General features: G+C 42.9%; 1 protein-coding gene across 2 annotated transcripts in view; it reads left to right on the top strand.

Annotated features, from left to right (window-relative positions):
• Pik3r1 (phosphoinositide-3-kinase, regulatory subunit 1 (alpha)) overlaps positions 1-13,293 on the top strand; it is a 77,621-nt gene extending 64,328 nt beyond the window's left edge. Inside the window, exons 1-10 of one of the 2 annotated variants that reach the window (XM_005392597.2) lie at positions 2,028-2,257; positions 3,704-3,806; positions 4,598-4,696; positions 4,805-4,985; positions 5,235-5,360; positions 6,260-6,402; positions 6,640-6,816; positions 6,914-6,982; positions 7,812-7,982; positions 9,072-13,293. In XM_005392597.2, coding sequence (XP_005392654.1) covers positions 2,152-2,257; positions 3,704-3,806; positions 4,598-4,696; positions 4,805-4,985; positions 5,235-5,360; positions 6,260-6,402; positions 6,640-6,816; positions 6,914-6,982; positions 7,812-7,982; positions 9,072-9,261 — 1,365 coding nt within the window. In that variant the 5' untranslated portion in view covers positions 2,028-2,151 and the 3' untranslated portion in view covers positions 9,262-13,293. Of the gene's footprint in view, positions 1-2,027; positions 2,258-3,703; positions 3,807-4,597; positions 4,697-4,804; positions 4,986-5,234; positions 5,361-6,259; positions 6,403-6,639; positions 6,817-6,913; positions 6,983-7,811; positions 7,983-9,071 lie in introns of those variants that run through there. The other variant, XM_005392596.2, reaches the window with a different exon arrangement.
• Positions 13,294-22,333: the final 9,040 nt, after the last annotated feature.

Raw genomic sequence — 22,333 nt, 5'->3', positions numbered from 1 at the left:
CCAGGGTCCCCGAGCCCCCGCCCCTGCGCGCTCACCGCGCGGTGCGAGCCCTGCGCCGGCAACAGCACCGGCACCGGCACCGGCACCGGCACCGGCAGGAGGGGAACTTGGGAGAACAGCAGCCTTTTGGATTTTTTTCCCCCATTGTCGGATACAGACATTTCAAAGGGAAACTGTTGAAATGCATAACCTGCAAAGTAAGTTGCATTTTCTGCCTGTGGCTTTTGATCTGTGAACGGTTCCTGGTTATAGGTTGGTCTCGGGGTAGGTGTGTGTGCGTGCATGCGTGCGTGCCTGGAGTGTGTGTGCACACGCGCGCACGCCCTGTAAGTGCTGCCTGGAGAGGACCGACGGGAGATTAGGGAAGACACTCCCTCGTGTCCTCTGGGGGTCGGTGCCAGCGAGAATGGGGCTGGGGTGGAGGAAACGAGAAGCGCTGGACTGGAACTCGCCCCAGGGGAGGGCTCCCTCGTCTGCAGGTCTGCTTGCCACTCGGGCCAGCAACCGACTTGCACCCCTGGCTGCCTGCTGCAGGGCTGGGCTTCAACCACACTGCTCCGAGCACCCGCCCCGGACACCAGAGGTCAGGGTAAACGTTGTTACTGAACTGCAGTTTTGTTTTCTGGATCTTATCCGAGGACATAACCCCCTCCCCCTCCACTTTTCCCATTTTTATTTGAATTTGAGTTTAGTTTCACCTAAACCCTTAGACAAATAGAAAAGTGTGAGTGGGAGAAAGCGGAAGCGGGCAGCGTGAGCCTGCCTTCTCCAGTCCTGCGGGAGGGAGTCAGAGGGGATGCAGGCAGCGGCTCCATCTGCCTTCTCACCTGCTTCCTGACTCCGAAGTTGACAGGACGTCTAAGAGACTGAATTTCAGGGACTTCTGTGTTCTTTCAGTTGTCACACGGTGTGACATGCATGTGTACATAGATCACGGTGCCCACTGTATTCTTAAAGTGCGCCCCATTTATATGGGGGGGCGGTTTCTCCCCCACACACGTCATAATATTGTGAATGTCAAAAGCAGGTGTTCACAATGGGAATGTACATTAGCCTCCAGTGAAGGTGACGGAATTATATGCAGGATAACTTTGAAGAACCAAAATTAGTCATTAGACTTGTAGCAAAATTGATTTCTTTATATTAAATACTGCTAGTAGGGAATATTTGTCCTCAGAGTGAGGCATGTGAGGTAGAGGGAGAAAAGCAGAAAGGGGAAAAAAAAAAAAGATTACATCACCTTCCTTTTCGAGCAGTATTAGCCAAGACCGGCTATCAGTGAAATACTTTGCAGAGATCACCGTACCTCTGTTCTGCCTTCTACTATTTTCTTTTTGGGAAAAGTCTCTACTTTTTGACTAGTTTTGTTGGACTGCAACATTGAAATTCTTATTAATGTTGCTAGTTATGTTCGTTTCTACAAATAGTCATCTTCATTCTCTGCAGATTTTCATTGTCATCCTATAAAGCTCATTTTTAGCTTGGGTATATTCAGATGAGGAAGAGACTTTGTCTATACATTTTTAAAAATTATCCTTTCTAATGTGGTACATTTATGACAGTGTTAAGTTCTGAGCTCTCAGTGAATTATGCAGGACTGAAACATCCAGAGTTCTTAAACCTTCTGCTTTTCAACATATACGAGCTATTTAAGGACCATAAAATACAGCAGGATGATACCATTTTGATGCCTTTATAAGATTTTTATACCAGGGAATGGCAGGGCTATCTATAAACCCAGATGCACCGGGGGAGGGAGTAGCTGCGAGCTGCAGCGTATCGGCTTTTGTCAACCTGCCAACCGCGGAGCGTACCATGCTGCAAGGAGTAATAAAGGAATTACAAAACTCACTGCTGGAGGAGAACACTGAAATTAAACACCTTTGGAAACGATGAGCCTGTGTACCTTGCAGCTCTGTTAAGCGTGAGTCTTCCGAGAGGCTCAGGACTGTATGAGGGCTGGCACAGAAGCGAGCTGATGAAACAGGAGTGGTCTGGTGACATTTTTCTGACTTGATTGGCTGGGGTGTGTGATGTAATAGGTTACAGTGCAGCCCCTTGTAGGTTTTAAAATGAATTCCAAGACACCATTACAAAGAAAGCCGGACTCTTTTCTTATAACTGAGCTCAGCCAAGGAAACTCTTGCACAAATGTACAACACTGTCTGGAATATGGAAGACCTGGATTTAGACTATGCCAAGACAGATATAAATTGTGGCACAGACTTGATGTTTTATATAGAAATGGATCCACCAGGTAATACTGCAATATTAATGGAGAGGGCTAGTTAATTTTGTGGCTTTTTAATTTTTTGAAAGCTGCCATTGCAGAGCCTCTTTAGATTGCTGTTTTTACTAATTTATTCCATGGATAAAAATTAATTTGATTATAACTTGAAAATTAGAGACTGTCAGGGGAAGGAAGGAGCAGCTCAGGTTGTGTGTGGTAAATGCCGATCCTTGAATGAGTATGAGCTGGATTTCACTTTTTCACTGGCGTCTTTTGTTAATCATGCATGGTCCTCTGCTAGCTGTGAGTTATGTTGTATGTTGTTGCTTTAATTAAAATGATGCCTCCTTTTGTGCCGCGTTTCCCTCCTGACAGTGGCTGAGGACAGCATGGTATTTGCAGTGATAACACTTGGTACTTTAGCAAGCATATGCAATGTAGCACTGATTGCCATTCAGTTCTCTCTGACCCAAACTCTTCTGAATCTGATGTGGGGACTTTGCTTGCTCTCTCGCTTAGATTAAGATATGGAATGTATAAGGAAGTTGACTTTCCATTTTTCAACCCTAATCTTTGTAAAATATTCTTGATATACACCTGAAATCATTTTTTACAGAAGTTAAAATAGTAACAGTGCTTTAAAGCTGTGACTTCAAAATTAGCTAAAAATCCTAGATTTGTTTCCTAAGTTATCTTCTGCTGTTAGCCCTCCCCCAATTAAGAAATTGAGAAACACTGCAGTCTTTTATCTGTCACCAAGTCATTATGAATACTGATGTGGTGTTGAGGAAGGGGGACTAAGGTTTTTTAATCAGACTTGGCATATAAAGCACAATTTACCCAGCAGAATATTAACATGAAGACTAAAGAGATTTGGGTCACCGGTGAGTTTCTTAAAGTGGCTTTTGGCAGAACAGTGCCTGAAATACTGAGATTAGAGAAACCCAGTTCTTTTTTTAAAGCAAACTGAGCTATGGGAGTTTTTCTGTTACTGCAACAGTATTTGTAGGGGGACAGAGACCGAGTTTGTCTTTTATAATTAAATAAGGAGAGAAAAATTAAAGCCAACTCCTGTTACTTCTGGTGCTTGTATTTCATAGTTTTTTTTTTTTTTTCTCTTTTTACTGTAGATGAATTTAGCCAAGCATGCAACTTTAATATAGCTAGAATCTAGAAGGAGAAAATTCACATGGCCAGCCCAGTTTATTCATCTGTAAGGTTCTGTCTCTGTCACTCTTCAGTTTTGTTTCTTTTTGAGCTACTCTCTGAAATAGTTCTTTAAAAACAACAACAAAAAAAACTATCTTCTATGGTGCATGGAATTGTGAATTACTGGCATCTGTGTCAGTTATTCTAATTTCTTTTTGTCTGTTACAATGGAAATGCTACTTATTGAAAAATATTGGGTCTAGTTTTTAATGCTCAGTTGGAGTTGGGATTGTGAGCAACTTTTTCTTTCTCCTCCATCTGCAGCGCTGCCTCCTAAGCCACCCAAACCCACCACGGTAGCCAACAACGGTATGAATAACAATATGTCCTTACAAGATGCCGAATGGTACTGGGGAGATATCTCGAGGTGAGGCCACAGGACGGCTAAGTTCCATTTCTAGGATGTCATCCAACATAAGCACGAAGCATAGCTGGTGCTCTTCCAAAGACGACCAGAAGAGTCACTGAGTGCTGAGGCACTGGGGGTGCTGGATGCCATAGGAAATTAAATAGCCAGGAAGTTTCATTAGTGACAGAGCTATCAAGAGGGCACCAGGGTGATACCCCAATGCCTGAAGGCAGAGTATTAAGCAGAACTTTAAGAATTAATGTCGTTGTCTTAAATGCAGGAACATGAAGTGGCATTTTTTAAGCTTTTTTTGGAGGGAGGGTGGTCAGAAGGGGTGAGGGGAGACCTTATGGGGCTCATGACATTTTCTGCTGATAGATTACAGAAATAAATGGAAACTGTACTATAGACACGCCAGTACTCAAGGGGGCGCCTTATGTTTTAGCTCTCATGCACCTGTTTTTAATGAGACTAGACTTTGATAACATTTCAGTGCAACAAAGAAAAAAATCAGTAAGCTCTGAAAATAAAATACCTACCTGCAAATCTAGAGGGGCAGGAGGTAGGTACATGGGGACTTGGTGTACTTGCCTAGTTTTGCTGTGAACTTGAATCTGCATTAAAAATCAAATCTGTTAGGGCTGAGGGTGTAGTTCAGTGGTAGAGTACTTGGCTTGTAAGAACGAGGACCTGACTTCAATCCCCAGCACCACAAAAAAATTAAAAAGCCTATTTTAAAAAAAAAGTATACTTATGGTCACTGAGTTCTCAAAGTGGTAAGCATGGTTTTTGTTTTCTATTCATTTCAGGGAAGAAGTGAATGAGAAACTTCGAGATACAGCAGATGGAACCTTTTTGGTACGAGATGCGTCTACTAAAATGCATGGTGATTATACGCTTACACTGAGGTGAGTTAGATAGGGGATGCAGCTGAGATTGGGGTGTTTGGGTTAAGATAGAAGCATAGCTCTTTTGTAGGAAATTGTCGTACCATTATTTTTATATTGTATTTACAGGAAAGGAGGGAATAACAAATTAATCAAGATATTTCACCGAGATGGAAAATATGGCTTCTCTGACCCATTAACCTTCAATTCTGTGGTTGAACTAATAAACCACTACCGGAATGAATCTCTAGCTCAGTACAATCCCAAGCTGGATGTGAAGTTGCTGTATCCAGTATCCAAATACCAACAGGTAATCAAAACTGAATTCCTCGGCTTACTGTGATGAGTAGAGAAGATACTTTCAAATTTAGAAAAACATTTTATGGTAGATGAATCAGGTTTGAAAAACTTTACACTATGATAAAATTGCAGTTTTATAATTGTTAAATCTAATAGTAAATTTAAAGGGTTTTTTTTTCCATGTTACCTCTTTTATTGAGCAATTGTTATTTTATTTAATACTATATCAACTGATTTAACATTTTTCTAATCATTTTAGGATCAGGTTGTCAAAGAAGATAACATTGAAGCTGTAGGAAAAAAATTACATGAATATAACACTCAATTTCAAGAAAAAAGTCGAGAATATGATAGATTATATGAAGAATATACCCGTACTTCCCAGGTGAGTGTTCTGTGACATTGAACTAAAAGTTCAGAACTCTGAGGTCTTCGGCCCTAATGCATGTTATATTCAGCTTCGCGAAAAAAGGCTGAGATTTGCAGATGAAGTGAGGGAAGGCGATCATTTATTTGTGCGTCACTGTTGACTATTCTAGCATTAAATCCTAAACCTAATGAAGCCTGTAGTTACCAGAAAAATAAGTTAAGTACACATGATAACTGAAGGGATCACTGTTTTAAATTGATTTGACAAAAGTCCCAATTGAAGAATTCCGTTTAGGATGGAAGTTTCACAGACTTGTCTGGTCTCTGATGGAGATTTCACGTTCAAGATGCCCTGCTGTGAAAAGGAGAAGCTGCCTTTCCTGTGGTGTTTTTCTAGAGACTTGTGCCTCCCTGGGAGGGACATCCAGAGGGGAGAAAGCTATGTGGGCACTGTAAACTGAAATGCTTCTTGGAAAAAAAGAAAGCTGAATCATTCTCCATCGATTGAGAAAATTCCCCATGCGTTTCTGTGATACTGTTTTAACAGGTTTTGTGAATTCTTACCCCACTAACAGTATAGCCGACCCTCTGTGCTGGTAGATCTTTCATGCAGCTGAGCATGTACAGGCTTTTCTCTTGTCCTTACTCCCTAAAGGACACCACACATTGCTCACACAGCGTTGACACTGCATAAGTAATCCAGAGATAAGTTAGAGTAGGCAGGAGGCAGTCCCTATGTTCAATATGAATCCCACATCACTTTACATAGGGCCTTGTGTGGCCATGGATCTTGATACTGGAGGATCATGGAAGGTCTCCTCTAATACCCTGGGATGATGTACCTAGAGGCTACGTGATACAAATCAGATTGTTCTATGAAAGGTGTAATATTGTCTTATTAAACTTCTGTTACAGGAGATCCAAATGAAAAGAACAGCTATTGAAGCATTTAATGAAACCATAAAAATATTTGAAGAACAGTGCCAGACCCAGGAGCGGTATAGCAAAGAATACATAGAAAAGTTTAAACGTGAAGGCAATGAGAAAGAAATACAGAGGTGAGTGAACCATAAATATTTCTGCTGTCCTTGTGCTAGAAATAACCACAGTCTTTTAAAACCGCTTAAACTAATGACCTCCCTTTCTGTGCTTTGCATAGTTTAAAAATGACAAGAACATATTCTTTACCTAAGGATGCTTATCTTGCTGTGATTTGACAATGAAACTTTTTGTAAACTTTGGGGAACCTGCACGACGTACCCAGGTGATTACAGATACATTTCCCTTCCCTGTAGGATTATGCATAATTACGATAAGTTAAAGTCACGGATCAGTGAAATCATTGACAGCAGAAGAAGATTGGAGGAAGACTTGAAAAAGCAGGCAGCTGAGTATCGAGAGATTGACAAACGGATGAACAGCATTAAGCCGGACCTCATCCAGCTCAGAAAGACGAGAGACCAGTACTTGATGTAAGTGTTGGAAACAGAACCCTGGAAGTAGTGACTGGTAACTGCTGAAATGAAGGATGAGTTATGACTGCATTTTCTTTCCCAATCCGCTGTACAGGTGGTTGACTCAGAAAGGCGTCCGGCAGAAGAAGTTGAATGAATGGTTGGGCAATGAGAACACGGAAGAGTAAGTGGCTGCAAAGGATGGGGGATCGCAGAAGGCTTTGCTCGTTTTTTGTTTGTTTGTTTGTTTGTTTGTTTTGGTGCCAGGAATTGAACTCAGGACCCTGCACTTGCCAGGCAGGTGCTGTGCCACTGAGCCATCTCCCTGGCTGGTTTTTCTCATTTTAACTGACTTTATTTTTAATAACCAGTGAGAAAATTCACTGAGCTTGGAACATCTCATAGGAGAGAAATGTACAAACCGAATGTCATCATCTAGAATTTTTAAAATGGAAAGTTTAGCTAAGGGGAACTTGGATTTACTTTTACCCATAATTGTATAAAATAACCCTATGGGTCCCCATAAGGATATACCTGAACATCTTAAAAAAAAAGTCCCAAAATATTTTTGGAGCAATCAGAGAGGGAAACAATTATGTTTAGTATGTTCTGAAAGTTAAGTATATGTTTGGCTTGAGTTATTTGAAAACTGGCATTCTTCCTAGACAATTAATTTCCTGATCTAAACTGGGTAAACAGGCTTATTTAAGCCGTTTCCCCCCACCCAGGTACCTCAGTGTGATAGCGGACCTGAAAACAGAAGTAGTACAAGTTATTGCTGATAATTTGTCCTGGGTTAGGGGTTGTTTTTGCATTGGAGGATAAACAGATTGAGAGCGAGACTCAGCGTGGAGAGCAGGGGCCATGTCAGCCACGCAGTGTTGGGTCTGACAGGGTTGGGTCAGAGTGGACAGAACCGGGTAGACGTGCCAGGAGGGCTCTCCCAGGGGAGGCTCTGGGGCAAGGTGGGGTTCCTGCACTCCTCACTCAAACCTCCTCTCCTGCCTACTCAGCCAATATTCACTGGTGGAAGATGATGAGGACTTGCCCCACCATGATGAGAAGACGTGGAATGTCGGCAGCAGCAACCGCAACAAAGCTGAAAACCTACTGCGAGGGAAGCGCGACGGCACTTTTCTTGTCCGGGAGAGCAGTAAGCAAGGCTGCTATGCCTGCTCTGTGGTGTACGTATCTCTAGCAGGCTACGTTGCCAATGTTTCATGCATTGATTTTGATTAAGGATTTCATAAAGGTCTAGCCTTGAAAAATCATATAGTATGGTGATGTAGAAGAGGAAATGCAATAAACATAAAATTACTTTATACTCTAGCCTGAAGTATATGCAAATAAGAAGGAAACCTATCATTTAGCAGAAGTTTGGGGTTTGGGTTCCAGTTTGGTGGCAAATTAATCATGAGACTCAGTAAGTCTCTTATCTTTAAAATGGAACCGGCAGTGCCTGTGGCCTCCTGCTAGCCCTTGTTCTCCCCCATGAAGCTATTGGAGGTAGAACCTGAGGCAGGTCACTTGAGAACAGCACCTGTACTGAAAGTCTGCTTGAGAGGCGGGTGAGAACAAGGACAGACACGGACTTATTTCATAACAGTCTGGAGAGTACTTTAAAAAGTGAGTCTTGAATCACTGGCATTACCATATTGGAGAAATGAAAGTCGTCTAGTAGAGAAATACTCTAAAAGCGCGTTATACTCCATGACCAACCTGTATTTAAGAAATACGCCTTCGGGAAAGAAGGAGTGAGACGTGTGAGGGACAAGGGAGTAGAGTACATAGAAAATGCAGGTGGAGAGTTGCGTGGACATTTCAAAGCGAGGCTGAAAGAACCCTATTAATGATTACCAGTGGAGCAGCAATGCCTCTAGTCTTACAGTGACACCGTGCTTGGAAGCTGCTATTTGTCACATGCCTGTCCTGGCAGGCACCTGACATCCACTATGTCATTTCATTTCTCAGAGGAAATTACAAGTCTATTACAGACATGTTACTCATGTCCTCTTTTTACACCAGTTTAAAGATGAAAATGCAACAGCTCGGTGAAGCTGGCCCAAGAGCTTGTCTCTAGTCAAGTCCCTCAGCCAGTCAGTAAGTGACAGAGCCCAGACGGAAGCCACAGCCGCCTTGGACTCTTTCCCTAGGTTGCCGGGGGCTGTGTATAGAGTGTGGTCTTGCAGGACAGTGACTTGGTTAGAAGTAATCCTATGGAGTTGTGAGTTCCGAACAAACTAAATGGCCCTCGTTTTTTATGTCTTTCTCAGGGTGGATGGTGAGGTCAAGCATTGCGTCATCAACAAAACGGCGACCGGCTATGGCTTCGCGGAGCCCTATAACCTGTACAGCTCCCTGAAGGAACTGGTGCTTCATTACCAACACACCTCCCTCGTGCAGCACAACGACTCCCTCAACGTCACACTAGCATACCCGGTATATGCACAGCAGAGGCGATGAGCGCTGCCCTCCGATCCTGTTCCTGACCTTCAGCCACCCGAGGCCTCTGGGAAGCAAAGGGCTCTTCTTCAGCCTGACCTGTGAATTGAGCTGCGGAAACGAAGCCTTCGTCTCTCTGCAGATGGGACTAGAGCTTTCTTGGACAAAAAGAAGTAGAGAGAAGGCACCCAGCCCAGGGTTGCAGGATGATCAGTTGTTTCTAACCTGGAACTGCTTATCTTTTTTTTTTTTAATTTTGGTTTAATTTAAAGCCACAATACAACACAAAGAGAAAAAGAAATGCAACAATCTCTGCGTGCAGGGACAAAGAGGCCTTTAACCATGGTGCTTGTTAATGCTTTCTGAAGCTTTACCAGCTCAAAGTTGGGACTTTGGAAACCAGAAGAAAGATGGGGCTGAGGAGCCCATGCCTGAGGGTGCTGGGTCCAGCCCGGTGTAGCCAGCTGTCGCTGTGCACGGTGAGCCCAGACGCGTCGCACTGTGGATTATTTCATTGTCTAACAAGTGAATGAAATGTAGCAGAAAGGCACTTCCGCTCACGAGGGACTCTTCGGGAGGACATCGGTTCACGTACATTCAGAGGAAAAGCTATTGTAGCAAAGTGCCAGAAAGTGTTTAAACTTGTCAAAACAGAAAACAACCCACCAACAGAAAAACGGAGCTCGGAAAACAGGACTTTAAGTGACATTCAGTATATAAAATATGTACATAATATTGGGTGACTAACTTCAAGTAGATGGATTTGTATCAATACCAAATAGCTTCTGTTTTGTTTTGCTGAAGGCTAAATGCACAGCGCTATGCAATTCTTAATTTTCATTAAGTTGTTATCACTTTAAAATGTACTTTCAGAATAAGCTTCCCCCACCCCAGTTTTTGTTGCTTGAAAATATTGTTGTCCCTGATTTTTGTTAATATTTGTTTTGTTACTTTTTTTTTAAAAGAAATGTACAGAATGCCAGTAAAAAAGGCTTCAGATTTAAAACTATGAAATATTTTACAGTTTTTCTTGTACAGAGTACTTGGCTGTTAGCCCAAGGTTAAAAAGTTCATAACAGATTTTTTTTTTTTTTTGGACTAAATGTTTTGTTGGGCAGTGCCTGATAAGCTTCAAAGCTGCTTTATTCAATAAAAAAAGAGAAAGATGTATGACTATGACAAAGTATCGCTGAGTCCAACAATGTTGTTTTAAGACTCTTAAAATACGGTACCTGGCAATGTTGTTTTCTAATGAATTGTGAACTTCTTGAATCTAGGGAGCGGGGATGTTGTACCAGGTGGGGTGTGGGAGGGGATGGTGAGGCACTTTCTCATAACTACAGAGAAGTGAATAACTGCAACGTGAAATTGCTTATATTTCAGTCTTTTCCCACTTTGACTTGCTAGTTGGTGTCAAGTAGTGACAGTTACAAACCTACTGTAATTCTTAACCCAGTGCAGCTGGCCTGGTTTTTTTTTTTTGTTCCTAGGAAGGAAGAGCTCAGAGTCTGTCTTTGGATTCCTGGAACAGCGTTCCCCTTTGTTTAGGACACTGGTTTCAAGGTATAATCTCTGCATTTTAGAACATGTGTTGTTTCTCTTTCTAACATGAAAGTAGTCACGACAACCAACTAACATTCATTTTAGAAGAAAAAAAAAAAACACGATCTGAAAAAAATATTTTTAGCTGGGTGTTTGTTATTTTCCTAGCTTTTCACTCAATTTAGAACACATAGCAAGGAGACACAGCACGTGGCTACCGCTGTGGGCTGTGTGGAGCTTGTTCAAGCCATGGCCATTGGAGGACTCCAAAGGAGGAACCTTCTCGTTCACCCAAGTAATTGTGTGTTCTGCTTCACTCTGGGGAAAGGCAAGGGGTGGAGGTGTCGTCCTTCCAACTTAGGGTGGCAGTGAGAGTTCTCCCTCACAAATTTGCATATGCAAAAGCTGTTGTGTTGGAGGACGTTGCAGAAACTGTTCATGTGTTGGGAGCGGGAGAGGCTGTTATAATCATCATCACTGCCCTGGCAGATGGCAGTGGGACCTCACTGTTTTCGTGTCCCTTTCTCCATACTAATTTCACTCACAGCTTTCTCTTCCCTTCCAATACACAGGAGAACTTGTTTTGTCTTTTTGGTGTTCTTTAAAACTCTTGGAAGAATCAGCCTTAGTGGCTGAGTTATGGTCTGCAGAATGTATTACTTTTCTTTACATAAAGACAGTCTTCAGCCAGACTGTCGGACCTCAGACTTGACTTCTGACCTGACCATCCCCGTCTCATCTCCAGACAGGTAGTGTTTTCCTTCCTTTTAGCCTGTGTCTGTGCTTTAAAACTGCTGGTGAGATCTTGCCACAGCACACAGAAGTCTAACAGTGGTTTATAAACTAGGTTTGTGTGTTTGTCTTGGGGGGAGGGGTGGTTTTTGGTAGCACATTGTGTATGCTTTACAATACAGATAATTTTCATTTAATTTCTAAGCTAGATCTGAGATTGAATGTCTCACTGAAAACTACAATTTTGTTACAGTTTTTGCTTCAACACTCTGCTAGATGACTTGCCATGAGGCGGTCACCTCGCTTTTGCATCTCACAAGCATAAGTGCAATAGATCTTTCAGTGAACAAAAGGAAGAATTTATTGTTCCATTCGACAGCTAGTTACATCACACCTATCCTGCCGAGAGGATCTTTGATGGCCGTGTAGCATGCCTGCCACTGTTGCCCTTCCAGCTCTTTGGCCGTCAGGGCTCTGTGGGTCCAGTCAGTCATGGTCTAACTTCCTCTGAGAGGCTTGTGACTCTGAATGGATGCAGCAGAGGGACTCCTGATACACGCTTTATCCATGCATCAGTTTTTCTCACCCAGTGTAGCACCCTAAAGACAAAGCCAGAAGCCAGCTGCAGAGAGGCTGTGATAGGGCTGTAGAAGGGGAGCGTTAGGACCTCATGGTCCAAACCAGAGTGATCACAACTGCGTAAAAAGACGAAAACAATGTGTTTGCAACATGATGATGTCACCGCCCTAGATATATGTATATATGTATATGTGCATGGACTACGTTTCCGGTACACCTTTCAGCCAAAACAGATTCGCAGTCAGTGAGTTCAAGTACATACCAAGCAGATGTCTAATACAGTTACTGTATACGTGTATGGGTTGCTTCTTCCTTTGAGGTTGCTTTGTTTTGTCTCAGTAAGGTGAAAATTGTTCGCAAGTGAAGTGCAAAGTTCATCATTCTTTGACTTTCTGTTTTTAGAAGTTACTCCTTTTAGGGAACAGGTCTGGATGACTCCTTCTCCTGGAAGTCTTTATTAGTGTGTCAAGTCCAAATGTTTGTGAGCTGTCACCGTGGGGACCCAATTGCTTTGTCATATAGCTGGTTATGAACTAGTAACGTGTTGGGAAGTTCTACTGATGTTCCTTACTGGGAGAAAAATTCTGCTGGTTTAACAACTGTGCTTTTGCTATGCATGGTATCCAAGTCAGTTGGAAAGCAGACCCTGCTGTCTTTGAGTTTAGGGTCAATTTAAGGAAGGGGCAGTTTCAAGCATAATGCCTCACATGGGACAAAGTTCCAAAATGCCAAATTCTTCTTTTTAAAAAATCAAGTTATATAAAATGCTAGAATGTTGGGTGGGGAGGGAACAGAATTGGGTACTTGGAAGGACCATCCAACTTAACATTGAACTTGTCACCGTGAGATAGCATTAGCTGCCCAGGATGCTGCTATTTAAAAAAGAAAAAAAAAAAAGGAAAACAAATAGAAAAAAACTCATTTATACATGTGTATTTTTTAAAGCTATGATCTGTTCAATGTTTTTACAAATCTGTTTATATGACATTGTTAAAATAAAGTTGGTCTTTTGACGAGAGGGAGGATGTCATGGTCAGGTGTAATTTTGCCTTTACAAGGTAACTGGGGTGGGGGGTGGGGGGTGTGCCTCCTTGATGTTTCGTTCAAGTTATAGATCAATGGAGCTATGTCTTGTTTTAAATTGCTTTAATGCATTGTATTAGGTCTTCATACAGAATAAAGATTGTTTTGAAACTGAAATTTGGATTTGAAATTTCACTGATACCCAAGAACTATTTCTGAACAGCTCACTCACTCTTGGTTTATAAAGCTCGTTTTTGTTTCTGTCAATGCGCACCTACCCCCTTTCATTCTGTTACCACATCTCAGTTTTATAACATGATGACAGTGGACAGGGGTCCCACAAATGTGCCCAGGGCCACTTGTATCATTTCACTATACCCTTAGGTTGAAAAAGAAGTGCTCCCAGCTGATACCACTTCAAGGCATGGTCTTGCTGTAGAAAAGCAAGACTGCATTGTCCCTCTCTCCTTCCTTTCTACCACCCATCCCCCAAATGTGAGTTGACAGTCTATAACAACCAGGGTTGTTGATGGTCTCTAATTTGTCTCTCATACCATCTTTGTATTTTGCACAAAGTGCAAGGACAGTGTGCAGTGGTGTGACGTGCGGCTGTGTGTGGAGCTGAGCTACACCCCCAGTGCAAGTTAGACACTTACCTAATGAAGAAACAACACTTACTGTGAAATAACTCTGCCACTGATTTGTACGGCTGACTGAATGTCTAGCATGCCAGCCTGTGTGTTTATATAGCCCCCACCTTTACGCTTAGGCACAGGTTGGGCCCTACGTGGAAAGTGCAGGGTCTCAGAATAGAGATATTTACTGCCATGGCAACGATGACTGGAACTCCTTGCACACCACTGTAGTGCTGGAATTCATTGCCTGCCTTTCCCTGCTCCATGTGGAATCACAGATCAACACTCCCCAGATCTTTATCCTCGGACTTCTAGGTTCCTCCATGACTGCACCAACTTCCACACTCTTCCAGGTGAGTACCCCCACACACTAGCTCCTAGTCAGGGCCTGGGCAATACTGACTGCCTGTCTACCCCAGAGGGTGGCTGCAGACGTATGGTCTCGCTGAGCCTCCGATTTGCCTCTGCACCCTTTTTTGGTTCCCAAGCCCTTCCATCACTTGAGTTACTAATTTTCCTTCATTGTCTCTGTAAGAGTCATGCACTACTTTATGAGGAGGCTGTATCCTGAGATGTGTCATCTGATTCTGTTGTATCAGTGTGGCAGAGTGTATGTACACAAACCTAGATAGCATGGACTGTTACACAGGCAGGCTACAGGCCATGTGTGTGTGGAGTAGCCTTTGCCAAGGGAATATGATGAGCAAAAGAACATACAGTTAAATCAAGCACAAGAGAGACCCAGGAATACATGGGGCGTATGGAGCCACTGCTGTGACATGACTTACTGTTTTGCAGTCAACTTTTTTAATATGTAGAAATATACTGTTAAGATAACTATAAAATAGTACTGTATATAACCCAGTAAGTCATTATCAGTATGAAGTATGATCTAGGGTACATAATTCAGTGTGCTATATTTTTATACAACTGGCAGTGCAGTAGGTGTGTTCACACCAGCATTACCAGAATCATGTGCATGCTGTGTAGGGCTTGATGTCACTAGAGAGAGCTTTTCATCTCCATCATCATGTTATGGGACCACTGTTGTATATGTGGCCCTCAGTGGAAACATCATTATGTGACACGTGGTGGTAAACGCTTTTCCTGACTGGCCTCTTGTTGACACACCAGGTAATTTTCCCTATGGCACTTGGTATGCTTTATCTGATTTCATCCTTCCACAATTATGAGTTACAAGATATGATCCCCCATTCCAAAGATGAGAAGATTTGAAGCCTTCCTCAAGCTCAGGCAGCGTATCAGAGCACAGAGAAGCAGAACTCTGCCCTGTGCTAGGGAAGAAAGAGCTCCAGTAGGAAATGCACAGGGGAGTTCAAAGGAATTCACCTCACAGGCACTCACCATGGAACTCTCAATGGGAGACAGTGCACAGGTAACCAGTGACAGATGGCAGGGGACAGCGTGGGCTCGCTGCAGACCAGCGCTCCCCAAGTGCAGTCCCCAGACCAACCCCAGGTGCATATGCATCCCTCGGTAACTTGAAATGCAAATCAGCAGGCTCCATCCCTGACCAACACAGAGAGGGCCCAGCAATCTGTGTCAACAAGCTGTCCGGGTGACTTAAATGCATATTGCAGTTGGAAGATCACTGCTTTTGGTCACCTGATTATTGAAATATATTCTTTGTATTTTAATTAAGAGCATTATTACTCATGAGTGATATGTTTCACTTTATGATATAATATATACTTATAGTAAAGACTCCACAGAGGAAAGCAAATAGACTGGCTCACAGCTTAGAGACCCAGCCTGGCCTTATTTCTGTTCCTAACCAGCTATGGGAAATTCGTCACCTCCTGTCATCTGTCTAAGCCTCTTGCACCTTACCTGTGATATCAAGGTATGGGGCTGCACAGTCCTGAGACACCTTTTGGACTCCAGGAGTCTCCAATCTACAGACAATGGATTAGACACACCTGTATTATAATACACATTTTTTAAAAAGGAATATTTTTACTTCTACACATTAACTATATACGTTCATATGTGTCCCAGCCAGATCAGGGGTATCCAACCTGTAGACCAAAGATTGGGTGTATCTAAATGCTGTGGTTACTGAATGATACTCTATCTCTTGATACCCCATTTACAGTTTGGCCACAGTTAAAACTCGCAATATGACTAGTGACTGCTGATCGCTCTGCAGTTGACTGAGGACTGGCCCTTGGGTGAGAAGACCAAAGGAACACATTAACAATTTAGGTCTAGATGACATTTTAAAAGCTAGGCTTCATAGGGCATGGTGGCACACACCTGTAATCTCAGCACTCGGGAGGCTGAGGCAGGAACACTGCTGTGAGTTCAAGGCCGGCCTGAACTGAATAGTGAAACCCTGTCTCAAGAAGACCAAAAAAAAAAAAAAAAAAAAACATGCTGTTTCAAGTGAATTAATATTGGCAGCAAAGTTCTTGCCAGCATGGAGGGGAGTATATTTGGAATGATCTTTCACTGTCTATCTAAGTATGAGGTATCAAGAGAATGTGACCTGCCAAGTTCTGCAGGGCATGGCAGGCAGTGGGTAAATAGAGCCTGTTAAGACCTAAAATACCATCAGCCCATTTAAAACATCTTCTCTCCCCCCTAAACTTGTTCCTTAAAAGCCTATGTAGAAATAAGAATCCTATTGTGATACTGTAAGCATAAATAGCTATAATGGATTGTTCACTCTCCAAACTTCAGATTATCATCTCAAATATAGCACTTTGTAATCTCCAGCTTAGGACTAATGTCATAAATCAGCTCAACAAAAAACTGCTGAGATGGTTTTGGAAGAAAAAGAAAAAAAAAGATAAATGAATAACCACGGACACGCTTATCTGCATTTTGCTTTCCAGAAGGAAATGTAGAAATTCCCATCTTGCTGTAGCACTCAATCAGACCAGTCTGAAGCATGACCTCAGGCTTAACTTGTTGTTAAATAAAAACTCCCAAGCCATACCTGGCTCAGCACAGGCAAAGGTTTGGCCTCTACTAGGAGAATAAGATACTCAAACTCCAGCTACTACCACTCATCACATTCAGGACAAAATTACAAGATAGCCCATTCATCACTGCAATGGCTCATTAGAACTATGGCTTTGACTGGAAAATATACCATACATTGTATGACTAACCCACTGGAACCGATTTATTTATGGAGCTTTCATTTCAGAGCTCAATGATTTATAGTCTGAAGCCTCACAAACCAAAAAGTGTGGATAACTTTATCATGATGGAGAAAATGTGGTCACTTTATTTCATATTTACAGTAAGTTCCCAATTTATGACCATCTGTGTTACGAACTTTCACAGATATGAATGAGCCTCACATTAGGAACATTTGTAGATGCACAGAGCGATACAGTAGGGTAGTGCAGTGCTCAGTCAGAGCCCAGGATGTCCGGAAGCAAGGGGAAGAGCACTGGTGAAGGGGAGGGCACTGCCAGGAAGCACAAAGCAATGTACATCATATATTTGTGTCAAAGATATTTGACTAGGGGCTAGGAATTTAGCTCAGTGGCACAGCACCTTCCTGGCAAGTGCAAGGTCATGAGTTTGATTCCCGGTACTGGAAAAAAAAACAAAAACAAAAACAAAACAAAACAAAAAATCAATTCCCAGTATCAGAAAAAAAAAAAAAAAAAAAGATGTTTGCTTCATCTGTTAAGCTTCTGAAGGAATCTGACTTCTGAATATTCTTCCAGAACAGAACTCATTAAGAGAGGGCTGTGTGCAAGGTTTGGAGTTTAAGTAGCAGCAGACAGCAGTGATCTATTTCTTTGGACGGCTGAGGATTAGATTTGGATGATGGCTTATTGAGTTATTCAAACATACTGAACACCTACTATGTGCTGGACACTATACTTCCCTCTGAAGTCCCAGTGGCAAGGCAAGTGGCTGCCCTCCAAGAGGCAAGTCTGCTAGAGGAGGCACACTTAACTGCCATCTGTCAGCGTAAGAGCTACACTAAGTGGGCATGAACAGTAAGGCTCAAAAGACCAGAGGGAAAGGAGATAGGTAAAGCTTACAGAGGAGATGACATTTCAAAATTGCCTAATCTAGAAAAATGGGCCATAGACTGGTGGCTGCTCCTCCCCAGGCTTCATGGGAGCTCATGTCGTTGTTCATGGAGCTTTATTGTACCTCTTTGGTACCACTGCTTTTCAGCAGAAGTGTTCCAGGACTCTTCAAGGCACTATCTCCCTGGAAGTGAATGTCCCCATCTGTGGTTCCTGAGCTGCAGGTGGTTCAGAGAGCTGACATCACACCGTCGGCTCCAGGGTGGCTGCTGTCCTACTCAGGGACAAGTGCCAAGGCCTCACTTGGCTCTTCAGCTTGGCACAGTGGAGTGGTCTGCATGCAGTTGCACCTGTTCATTGGATAATACCTGAGAAAGTCTTAACCCTGGTTGTACATTAAAGTCAGCTCGGTATCTATAGAACAGGAATCCAGACCTATTGCAATTTGGAGGGGGTGAGCCATGAAAAGTAAATAGGATGCTGTACTGAAGGCATCAGGGGCTGGGGATTTAGCTCAGTGGCACAGCGCCTGCTCAGCAAACGCAAGGTCGTGAGTCTGATCCCTGGTACCGGGAAACAAACAAACAAACAAACAAACAAACAACAAAAAAAGAAGGCATCAGAACATACCTAGCATCTCATTAATGGAAGCCAATAAATAGGGTTGTTGGTAAGACTAGCCTGTGTAATAAAATAAGATTCCCAAGGATCATATCTACCACTTCTGATTTACTGTAGTTCTTTGCACAGGGCTGTAATATGGTAGATCAATGAAAATATTTTAGTTAACTTTTAAATTGCGTATCTTATATAAAAATATTTATGTCATCATTACTCATACCTTTATCCACTTTTACTGGACCTTAGGTACATGGCATTGGGTTATTCATATCCAACACACTAAGAATAACTCATCCATGGCTGTTCTGTTAATTATTCTGAAAAAGTATAATTATTTATTCAACACAAACATGACCAGATTTTTAAATGGCCAGTGTAGACATAAAACAAAAATGAAAGTGGAAGAGAAGGGAAAGTTTATTGAAAACAATTTATGTCTCTGAAAAGTTCCAATAATTGAACAGCCTCCCAAAAAAATGACCATACAATGGTTTCATAGGAGCAACTTTTTAGTTTATTGTGAGAGAAATATTTCCCTCACCTTGCTACTTGAGAAAAATCTGTCAAAGGGTCTTTATAAGTCATGGTGACTCTTACACAATATTCTTGGTTTAAAAGTTTTCAGATATATTCCCCATGTGTGCTTTTTTTATTCAGTGGTAGCAGAAATAGAATATTGTTCTAGAAAGGAGGGTTAGTGGCGTGACTCTGGAACGCTGCTTGAAGGATAGCTTGTTCATTTCCTAGCACCTTTTGGTCACATCCACTTTTTTTTTTTTTTTTACTCCTGTACTGGGAACCAAACTCACGACCTTGCGCTTGCCAGGCAGACGCTTTTGCTGCTGAGCTAAATCCCCAGCCCCCGGTCACATACACTTTGCCCTGCCTGAGGCAGCTGCTCCATGAGTCCTGCAGAAGACACAGCCCGCAGAACCAGGGCCCACCCCTGACAGGCTGAACCGTCACGGGCCAGCAGCTCACCACTCACTGTTGGTTCAGGTCATCAAAGTGAATGTCATTTTTTGGGAATGCCTTGGGACATCTCTGGCAGTGCCAACTCTCAAAGCCACGGGGACCTGGATTGTATGTTGCCTTTTCTAGACCATGGCTTGGTCTATTGCCCAACTTTCATCATGTAAAAATGGAACAGTTCATCTTGCTCATCACTCTCCGAGGAATGACTTGATCTATTTTACTTTTACTGCTTTCCTCCCACACGCCAGGTTTGCTGGGGACCAAAGCATTGCACATGCTAAGCAAATCCTCTGCCTGTGATACGCCTAGCCCCTCTTTTAACTTCATCTCTCAAAGAGATTTTAATTATAGGTTTTAGAAGAATCCATGAAATTCTGGAAGTCCAAGTTCTACGGCCTTCCCTAAGAGGAGAGTTTGTACATAGAACTTTGGAGAAGCTTCTAGAAGAATGTGAGAATGCAGAACAGGATGGAGGAGGTTCTGAGTAGCCTATGATTAAGACATCTGAAGGGAAAGTATTGCTAGAAAGCATGTGTTTGTGAATCCCCAGAAAAACTGCATGGCCAATCCCCCCGACCCAGATTAAAGAAACTGAGGCTTAAGCTAAGGGTGGGCCAGCAGGGTGCACTGAAAAATGCTCAGCCATGAGCTCTTCCTCACAATACTTCACACCGAGCTAGAAAGAGATGCGCAATAGCATACAAAATACAGCACGGCAGCCACGCAGCTTCCTGGATGAAAAATGGCACAGCTAGAGAAGTGATGATAGAACGTAGCAAAACAACGAGGAAGTGGCAACTTTGGAGTATTTATTTGATCATACATTTATATGATTTAATTTTTAATGCTACTGATGATTATAATCAATCTTAAGTTCGTATCTTTTGCTTTTTAATAAGAACTGTGAATAGCAACTAGTCGACAAAATAACTTGAAAGTGTAGCAGTTGACTCTGTGGGTGGATCTCAGCTGTCTCCAGCACAGTACTACTGAGAAAAGCACTCAGATCTTAAAGTTAAGGTAACTGTGGGAGATGGACTGGATGTTAGCACACACCAACAGGGGTGGATTTCACATTCAGGTTGTACCTGGAAGGATGGTTACTAAGGAGTTCAGAAGCCCTCCCCATATCAGGCTCCTAACAAAATCAGGAGAAATACTTAGGGGGTATCATTCATGTGGGAAATAAATAAATTGAAGCAAGCATTGTCAGAATTGCTACATTGTCCCATCACAGAAAAATTACCTGTCCCCTCATCTAAAAAGAAAGTAGATTTCAGATTTAAAGTTTTACTGATTTTTTAAATTATAAACTTTACATTATTTAAAAAACTACAGTTAACTCCTCACTTCCACCCCCATATCAGTGATTAAAAGATCTAAACAGAAACTTACACAACTATAGTTTCAGGCAGAAACTATACTCCCAGAACCAACTCACACAGACTTCCTGATATAGAAATTTTACAGCTAATCACTGGGCATGTGAAAAGTTTTAGTAACTAGGATGAAGGGGACTTATCTGAAGGGTCAGAGTAGAAATTTGTAAAACAAATCAACTCCAGGAAATGGGAAAAAATTCTCCTTGAAATGTGAGAGAGCCCTGTGTTTATGAAAAGGAAGTCATTTGAGCTCAGGCCTAGTTGGCATCAGATGAAATACACTATTAGCAAATTTTTAAAAAGTGTTGTCAGTAAAAAGCAAATGACATGCTACATAACAAACTAGTAAGTTAGAAGAACAATTCAAGATATTCCCTCAGAATACAGAAAAAAGAGAGGAGATCCAAGATGGCTTCCCAGAGATAGCCAGCAGTCACTTCCCTCCACAAGGAACAAAAGCAACACACAGCCACATTCAAGATGAGTAGCCACCATGGGAAAACACAGGAAATCAGCAAGAGAGAGGCATAAACCTTGTAAGACTGAGAAACCTGGGCCAGCAACAAGAAAGGGAAACTGGCAACTGCCACCAAGGCTTCATCGTCCGGGAGGAATTCTCTCCCCTTTTCAGGGATAAGGATGAAAGAGGAACTCCACCAAAACTATCATGGGGGATTCTGGCTACTGGAAAGTTTCACAGCCCTGACAGGTCTGCAGTTCACTTAGATAAGTAAGCTGAAATCTGCATGGTAGGCTCACTTTGGAAAAGGATCTCATATTATCTCCCCTTCATATTCCCATCTCTGGAAACAGACGTTGCACTGCACTGGCTTGGAGGGCAGCTGCCTTGTGAACACCACTTGGACCAGTAGAGTGACTGACATAGCCCAGGGAGTGACTTTTACTGCAGAGGATAGGAGTTGTTGACACAGAGGGGAAAGGGACCTGAGGGTGCCAGGAGATCAGGGCATTTGCCCTCTGAGACTAAAAGTGTGGCCAGTGCCAAGACTAAAGCCAGGTGCACGTGGTTCCATCACCTCTACACCGGCACCACACCCAGGTACCTGTTACTGACAGGACAGGGAAGGGTCACCTCAGTCCCTGCCACTGCCCTGCCTCCAGGGCATACTGGAGGGCCCTTGAGCAACTCTACGGCCATAGGTGCCACTCCACCACTAGGCACACATGGCTGGCAGGGGGGCAATGAATGAAGTTTTGTCTGGCTCGGATCAAGGTCCTTCTCCCAGGCAGACAGTACAACTGAATCAGCAGAAAGGAACACCATGGTTAATGTTGCTGCCCCATCCAGGTGACTCCCACTGGCATCCAACCCCCACCCCTTCTGTGAGCACACACTGCGTCAGGGCTGGGCATGGGCACCAGTGCTGCAGCTCCCACCTCTGCCTCTCCCCATGCCGTGCCTGGGCTTGCACCTTCCTAGGACCTCACACCCAACACCCTGCTGGGATGGCCAATACCAGAGGCCCTTGCTAATAGCTGAGCTATCAACTGTGCCCAAAGAAAGCCCCACTGCCCAATAGGGGCCACCACTCCTGTTGTAGGGGCAAACTTACAGACCCCA

The sequence above is a fragment of the Chinchilla lanigera genome, unplaced genomic scaffold (genome assembly GCF_000276665.1).
Source record: "Chinchilla lanigera isolate Chin_1 unplaced genomic scaffold, ChiLan1.0 scaffold00045, whole genome shotgun sequence".
NCBI classification, from domain to species: Eukaryota; Metazoa; Chordata; class Mammalia; order Rodentia; family Chinchillidae; genus Chinchilla; species Chinchilla lanigera.
Note: the sequence above shows the minus strand (reverse complement) of the source record. Positions and strands in the feature narration are given on the sequence as shown.